This window comes from Sinocyclocheilus anshuiensis, unplaced genomic scaffold, assembly GCF_001515605.1.
Source record: "Sinocyclocheilus anshuiensis isolate Anshui unplaced genomic scaffold, SAMN03320099.WGS_v1.1 scaffold224, whole genome shotgun sequence".
Classification (NCBI taxonomy): domain Eukaryota; kingdom Metazoa; phylum Chordata; class Actinopteri; order Cypriniformes; family Cyprinidae; genus Sinocyclocheilus; species Sinocyclocheilus anshuiensis.
This window is the reverse complement of record NW_015558577.1, coordinates 965618-973927: the sequence shown is the minus strand read 5'-3', so window position 1 is coordinate 973927 and position 8310 is coordinate 965618. Positions and strand designations below refer to the sequence as shown.

The window sequence follows — 8310 nt, the reverse complement described above, 5'->3', positions numbered from 1 at the left end:
ACACTGTTTATTCACGATTCGAAAAGGTGTAATGACATGTTTCAGTAGCCTATTTTCTGAAATATGTAATAACCTACTGACATAAACATTTTATTGAAACTTCCGGAGCTATATTTCGTTATTAAGTTAAGATGACAAGTGGAATACCTCTCGTGAGATTTCTGAAAATTGTACAAAATATTTTGTACATTATACATCTGCACGAGGAGTTTTCAGATGAAAGCTATGAAGCAGTTCTGCCTGGCAACAGGCGTTCTCGTACATTGGTTTAGGATCATTTGTGCTTCCTTCTTTTAGGGTAACCCAAAAGAGTTTGCTTTTTTTTTTTTTCCACCCCAGACCACACATTTGTCTCATATATAGCCTACGGAAACCACATTCGTGTTTATGCATACATGGCTGTAATATAAAGTGATTGTGCCATAGGCTAGTACAGTCATAAAGAGTTTAAAGAATCGAAAAAGGTGTCTCAGCAGAAAACAATTGTTAACAGACTTTGAATTTGACATGAATAAAACTTTGGGTCCTGAGCGCACTCAGTTTCTCAACGCGACAGTGCATGGGCACCTTGATTTGGACTATTATACCACCCCCTACCAATACTACTTCACCAATACACATCTTCAGACCCTTAACAACAGTCACGTCATAGGGGAGTTTTGTCAAGCGGAGCTGCAGCGAGAGTTTTAGAGGGTTCCGCAGAGGCAGCAAAGCATCCACGGGACCAGTGTCCGAAACGAGATCTAGTTTTCTTACTTTTTGTCACCGCTAAACCTCGGGCACCGCTGAAGACATGGAACACCAGTTGTTTTGCTGTGAAGTGGATACCATTAGAAGAGCTTACCAAGATAGCAACCTGTTGAATGACCGAGTTTTACAGACAATGCTCAAAGCAGAGGAAAACTATCTTCCATCACCAAATTATTTCAAGTGTGTTCAGAAAGAAATTGTACCTAAAATGAGGAAAATCGTCGCCACATGGATGCTCGAGGTTTGTTTTGGATAATAGCTGTCTTTTTAGTAGTTTGCCTCATGATGATTCTGCTCTTGCTCTTTGGACCCCAAGAACTGTTTAATAAATGTAAATATGTTTAAATGTAACTTGTGTTCTTCAGCATTGTTATCCACCCCAGAACTATCACACGGAAATATGTTGTCCGATTATTATTGGCGATTTGTTTGTGTAAAAATAATGTTTTATTACGACAGTAATATCAATCCTAGACCTGGGAAGTTTTCCGTGGTTTCCGCTATTGCATTTTTATTTAAATCGACTATTTTTCCCCATTCATATGTGTCGTTTCTTATTAATCTAAAGAAAATATAAATTAATTTAGATTTTACTTCAATTTAATACCAATGTACACGTATGCATTCTCACTCGTGCCAGTAGCTTATTATACGCCATCTTTGTTGTCGTTTGCTTAAGTTTTTTATATCTCTAAATTCTAAAATGGAAACTTTATTGACATCACTTGCGTAAAGGCGCTTACTAGTTGTCCTTTAAATCACAGGTATAATTCAAACCCCATTTTTGCAAGAAAACGTAATATTTGTATCTTAAAAGTTTTGTTTCAGTTTGCCATACACCTCCTGCACGACGGTCTAAAAATATAATATTTTTCAAGTTTCTAAATTCAATATCGTAATATAAACGGTCGGATTATATTTCCCATCGAATGATTTGGATTTACAGATGTTTAACATTGGATTTAATGCTTTGGAATAATTTATATTAATTTTTGAAACACCCGCTTCTCGCAAATGTCGCATGCTTCTCTTTGTATGTTGGGGCTTTAGAATTCAATTCATTTCGCATCGTTTTTGTCATTGAATTCGAAAGATTTTGCTTTTATCCAATAAAGCATGCGTTACCCGACATTTACATGTGTTTTAAGTCGAGCGAAACAATTTTTGTAGATTTTTAAATATTTTTTGAAAAGATGACGAACTAGAAAATTGTTTCCTGAACCTAGCTTGGACGCCACCTTTTTGCTTCGGAAAGCACCGACCGCTAGCATCAGCAGCAAATTGCAATATTTATACATTTTCCAATACTTTAGATTTGTATTAACTAACTGATTAAGTACTCTTTTTAGCGTTCGCGAAAGTCTCTTTTCTAACTTAACCCTTTCTAGTGCAAATGCACGACTCAGCAGATGCTAAACACGTGGGGTAACTCCAGAAGATGAAAGCATGGCAAAACAATTATTTCACTTCGTTTATTTAATTCATGTTCACCAACATATTAGTTTCTTTCGATTCTTACCGCATATTTAGGGGGGAAAGCAGCCAATTATTCGAGGTCTTTGTTTTATTATATGTATACTTTGTTTTCTTTAAAGGTCTGTGAAGAGCAGAAATGCGAAGAGGAAGTTTTTCCGCTGGCTATGAACTACCTGGACAGATTTTTATCTGTGGAGCCCACCAAAAAAAACAGATTGCAGCTGTTAGGAGCAACTTGTATGTTTTTGGCCTCTAAGATGAAAGAGACTGTGCCACTAACAGCAGAGAAGTTGTGCATATACACGGACAACTCCGTCCGTCCCAGCGAATTATTGGTAATTATTAAACACTTCAACACTTGAATCTGTTTTCTTATATTACATAACTTAAGTCAATTAAAATCATGCAAGTCACGTAATTTTGCGCAAAGATGTGTACGTGAATGTCTTGGATTAAAAATCTTAACCAGATAGGCTAATTGGATTGGTCTGCAAATGTAAAGCCACCCCTCAGACATAAATATTAACGTGCATGTTACAAACTTCTTTGTACTTTTTATGTGTCCGCTAATTGAATGTAGGCCTTGCTTGACTGTGCAATTAATCGACATCTCCATCTAGTGGTCAAAGAGTGTAAAATCGTATATGGAAAATGCGCCTTTATGTAAACTTGGGCCTTTTTATATCTCCCTCGCAGCAAATGGAACTGCTGGCGCTAAATAAACTGAAGTGGGATCTGGCCTCAGTGACACCACATGATTTCATTGAACATTTCCTCGCCAAACTGCCTATACATCAGAGCTCCAAGCAGATACTACGCAAGCACGCCCAGACGTTTGTGGCCCTCTGTGCAACAGGTATGTTTAACTGTTTGTGTTCAGTTTTAATTTGTTCATATTTATTAATGTAAGAGAATTTGCCTTAGTGTAAATATTGCCGACCAAGCAAAAGTATTGAGCACTTTGTTACGAACATGCATTGAAGAACCTCCCCTTACCTCATCCAGTACTTTGCTATCAGGCGGACTTCTTTATTGCAATGGAAAGAGCCATTTCGCTTGTCCTAATTCCTCACTCGCAGTTATTGTAAACCAGTGTGAGCCTCTGCAAGAGAGAGGAAGTCTGTTTCCTTTTGTGGTGATTGCTGTGACTGCACCACGGCTCCTGAGAAGCCCTGCCTGCTTCATGACACCACTGCTATGCACGCAGTGCATGTGAACCAAAAAGAGGAAGCTGTTTTCTGACATTTTTCTTGTGAAAAGGGCTTTGTAACCTGATATTTTCCCATGTCTAGACGTCTTGATGCCCAGGTCTCCATGATTGAGAGCATGTTCAGATGTTAGGCTGCAAAACCACTTTTTTTTTGCCCATACACATCATTGTCGCGAAACCTACAGCAGTCAGTTTATCACCTGCTAGAATAAGCCAGTAATACTACTACTCCGGTATATTCCCCACTCTTTTTGTCCCTCCATTTACATGATGGGTATCACCGCAGCTCGCTCCCCTTTTATGTTTATGACCTGCATTTCTTTGGGAAGTAGCCTGGGATCTCAGCCAGGGAGAGTGTGGTTGGATGGATACTGGGAAGGGGGTGGGCGCTGGTGAATGAAATGAATGGGCTGGGGTGAAGGCTCCCGTGCCTTTATGCTCAATTTGTCTTGACAATTGCCCTCTCGTCTCTGAGCTAGCAGTGCTGGATGACTTCCTTTAAGAAAGGCAGTTGTATTTCTCTGTTCGCCATGTGTGGGCGAAGCGCAAAGTGAGAGTATAATGGAAAGAGCCGGCATTGATTTATAAGCTCCGCTTATTGTCCGTTCAGGTTATGAACGCACCGGAGTTGTGTTTTATGAAGTAGGAGATTGTAATATCTTGAAAACCCTAAGATTTCTATGCACTTTTAGCGTTAACGTGTGCATAGAGGCATGATTTATGGGAGGTTTTGGGAATGAGAAGGCTGCAGTAGGGGGTAGCTTGCCCAGGACCTACAGCAAAGTCCTCTGCCTCCCGCCAAAGGCTTTGAGCCCTGCCGCAGAATGGTGTCGGGCCCCAAATGTCACGGACTGTCCCCTACCAACCCTGCTCTCATTATAGTTTAGTCATGCTATGCTTCATTATGAGCTCAATCCCAACTCTAGCTTCTGATGCAATATGGCCCATTTTATTCCTCTTATTCTTTGGGCCACTTACTTTTTGGTGGCTTTTTTGAGAATTTCCTGAGTTCCAACCAAGGTATGTTTGTTATTTTCAGATGTCAACTTCATCGCAAGCCCTCCATCCATGATCGCGGCCGGCAGCGTTGCAGCAGCAGTGCAGGGGTTGTACCTCAAAAGCAGCGACAGTTGCCTCTCGTCCCAGAACCTCACCAGCTTCCTCTCACAAGTCATCAGAAGCGACCCTGTAAGTGTTCCAACTTCCGTTTATCACTCCAGAAGACCCAATATGTCGCTGTCATCATTGCTAATCTCCCTGTTTCTCTCCAAAGGACTGTCTGCGATCGTGTCAGGAACAGATCGAGTCCCTGCTGGAATCTAGTCTCAGACAAGCTCAGCAGCACAACATCTCCACAGAAACCAAAAGAGTGGAGGAGGACGTGGACCTCTCTTGCACTCCCACAGATGTCAGAGACATTAATATCTGAACGGATCGCTATTCATCTTGTGTGCGATGAATCTCTTCGTCTTTGTTTCTGTTGGGTATGGGCTGTGGCCAAAGGCTTCATGGGACAAATGGAAAACGGGCTCACACCTGCACCCCACCATCCGACCAATACCTCGACAACTTGCCCCTCAGCGCGCCCAAACTGTTGACTGCTGAGCGGCATCCCCTGTGGTTTTGACGATTGGGCTATCGCTGGCCAGGACCACCAGTGGAGGACAGGGAATGAAAGGAAATCTCAATTCTGTCCTTCAGCCCCCCCTCTATGTCCTAAGTCAAAAATAAAACAAGCGAAAAAATGATATAGGCTATCTAGGATTTTAAAATTGTATAAACGACAACAGTAGTTGTGACTTGCCCGGACTTGTCGCTGAAAAGACAACGCTGGGTATTTTTATTTCAAGTGTGTCAGAAACTATTTTTGAAAGAGAAGAGACGTTATTTGTATCTTTGATGTCTTTCTCTCGTAGATAGTACCTTGTTACACTTGCTACGAGTGCTCCCTGCTTTTTCTGCAGCCTAGCCGTGTAAATATATCCCCGCTTGCTATGCCTTTAGTCACTTTATTATAATTCCTAGACAGATTCCCTAACAAGATTCTCTTCTCTTCCAAAATGGTTTATGTATCTTTAGTATATTTTTTACGCATGTATTTTTGTTATGATCTAGAAGGCTGTGGATTGCCAGGGGCTGAGGTTCTAACTTGAGGCCAGACGGAAACATTTCTTCGAATCGTTGCCTTCACTGCCATTAATAATGTATATCGTCATCACTGCCATGACACAATAAGCTTATGTTGTACCTGCTACCCGGCTAAGCTTGCAGTGTGGTCCACAGTCTGCGTTTTTGTTTAGATTCATGTATTATCTAAAACCATTCCATTTAAAAAAGAAAAAAAAGCACTTTCAGTCCGTCGTTTAAGGCTGACTTTTAGAGAAAAAAAAAACGAAAAAGAAAGAAAGAAATCCACAGTTGTTAAAACAATGGGGGGAAAACATGGAATGGAGGATGGAGCAGGTCTCTTTATCTATGGTGTTAGTGGTCTGTTAGAGAAAGGAGAAGAGGGGGACATTGAGAAGTTATTTGCTCGTTGAAGGCTTAAACTGAAGCCCGCGGTGTAGTTTAACGGCTACGCGATCCTCTTGCCAGAACGGATGGATGCTAGGGAAAGTTTAAGGTGCGATCCAACAGAGCGCATGTAGAGCGGTAGAAACACTACGATGTTAAATCAAAGATTAAGAACTATTTATTTTTTCAGTTCCCCTCTTAAGGCCAGTATGCACGAATGCCCAAGTGTACCTATGTTTGAAGTATGTATAATGACCCGCTAGTTGCTAACTCGTGACACCATAGTCAAAGTATTTTTCCGAGTTGATGTACTCTGGTCTAGTTATTGTTAAAACAAAAGTTGTGGCTTCAAATAGATTTTGCACAAACCCAGAGATGTCAGTTTGTCTTGTGGATCTCTGGAAGGGGAGGAAGATGAGGAGGAGAGATGGTAGAGATGGTAGAGGGAGGCAAAAAAGGGTGATGGCTGGACATCAAAGAGTTAAAGCAGAACTGAGACGTTTGTACCGTGAGGAATAACTTAAGAGGAGAACCTGGGAGAAGACACTCCTCATATTTAGCTGCTATGGAGGGATTTCCAGCAAGTATGAAACTTTCAAATGGAAAACAACAAAAAAAGAAAAAGACATGCTTCTTTCTCTTGCCTTGTTTTGCTGCTATTTTTGGTTTTGTTTATATGAAATGTCAATACAATGCCATGTAATAGGTTTTAATTTTCTCATAGAAAATTATGATATTATTGACAACTTTGGTTCTTTTGGTAGTTTTTTTTTTTTTATGTGATTAATTTTTTGTTAATGTGATTTCTACGCTATGCTATTCCCAAAACAAAGAAACAAACAAAAAAAAGCAAAAAAGCAGATGAAAAAATAGTCAAATGTTCCTGTTATACCCACAATACCTCAAACTACAGTCGTGATTTAGCATTGATTTAGTCTGGAATTTTTCTTTAGTGCTATTTTTATGTTATTTTATTGTTTTTTGGTTTATACCATGCCTGTTAGTCCTGTTGTCAAATGCAAATGAACATGTTAATCATCATCCTACTGGGTCCTGATGCGAGCGAGTAAAGCACAATGAATGGAATTGGTGCCATAAACTCTTTTGAGTTTTTTTTAGCTTGTTTCATTAAAGGAGACTATATACCCACTTAAGCCTCTACTAGCCCATCTTGATGAGTTTATGAAGCTTTTATTTGAAAAATGGCACCGTTATACTGCCATGTGTACTTACAAAGCCATAGTTTTGTCTTGTAGTAATTCAACACAGTGCAGATATTCATGCATAAGTGGCTGCCCATCTTGTTCTGAAATACAAGAGATGTCCTGGCATGTCCACATCAAGTCATTGTCTTACTAAATGCGACGCAGCTACAATCAGCAGTGGTGTTTCCCTTCATCTTCTTTTTTTTGCATAAACCCATGAAATTTGTATCCTTGTAAAGATCCATATATTTAGTGCTCGTGGGATGTTTTACTTGGTTGGTTGTTTGTTGGTTGGTTAGTTGACTCCCTTTAGCCTTTGACATGGTGCTGCTATATGTTTGCATTGAGTCTAGAAATGATTTGCTGAAAGAGATGCGGCGATAAGCTAGGAATGATGGAAGAGGTGATTCAGGACCCAGGGGACACATATATTATCCTCTGTAGTATCAGGAATCTATTTTACCTCAAGGTGGAAACGGAAATACAACCGAATGATGAAAACTAGCATGTATACTGATACACACACCAAGAGTCTGTCATACAATCGATGAAAAGAGACTGCGGAGGTCCCAAGCTTTTCTCTTGAATGTGTTTAGGGGAAACTGAGAAATTATTGACTGGCATCCTCCCATCCCCACACCATAAAAGCTTGGCCTTATGTCTTGATTCTGTTGCAAACAAACCTGTAGTGTCTTTTAGTTCAATATGGTATTCATTCCCAAGGATCACAATGTGTTGATCCTGAAATACAATGTCATGGTTTGATTTTTGTTTTGTTTTATTGTTCACAAACCGGTCACTGGTCTGAAATGCACAATCTTGCTGACCCATCTTAGACATGAGGTTAACTAGAATAAAACTTGAGCTTCAAAAACCACTTGTCTTGCGTGATTTGTATTTTTATTGTGCTCGCACAGCTTATAAAACGTTAAAAAAGGAAAATTCTGTCATTTCCTCAACCTCATATTTCAAACATATCTGTTTTTGTGTCAGTACAATTACATACCTTCAGTGTCTATCCTTTTAAGTCAAAATATGTTGTTATTTTATTAGACTAATATACTAATAATTTTCTGAATTTAAAAAAAGCGTACACAAGAAACAATGAATATTAAGTTACTTTGAGTTCATCTATGGCACATGTAAAACTATAAA

General features: G+C 39.7%; 1 protein-coding gene across 1 annotated transcript; it reads left to right on the top strand.

The window, feature by feature from the left end:
- Window positions 1-636: 636 nt before the first annotated feature.
- LOC107679730 (G1/S-specific cyclin-D1-like) lies at window positions 637-7973 on the top strand. The gene is made up of 5 exons (XM_016475371.1): window positions 637-991; window positions 2346-2561; window positions 2923-3082; window positions 4476-4624; window positions 4710-7973. The coding sequence occupies exons 1-5, from the start codon at window positions 794-796 to the stop codon at window positions 4863-4865; spliced, it is 879 nt and encodes a 292-aa protein (XP_016330857.1). The 5' UTR covers window positions 637-793; the 3' UTR covers window positions 4866-7973.
- Window positions 7974-8310: the final 337 nt, after the last annotated feature.

Bases quoted from the DNA above. Each gene is read 5' to 3' on its own strand.
- LOC107679730 (XM_016475371.1), top strand. From the start codon at position 794: ATGGAACACCAGTTGTTTTGCTGTGAAGTGGATACCATTAGAAGAGCT. The intron at 2,562-2,922 runs GTAATTATTAAA...TCTCCCTCGCAG, and splicing joins TCCGTCCCAGCGAATTATTG to CAAATGGAACTGCTGGCGCT. The intron at 4,625-4,709 runs GTAAGTGTTCCA...TTCTCTCCAAAG, and splicing joins AAGTCATCAGAAGCGACCCT to GACTGTCTGCGATCGTGTCA.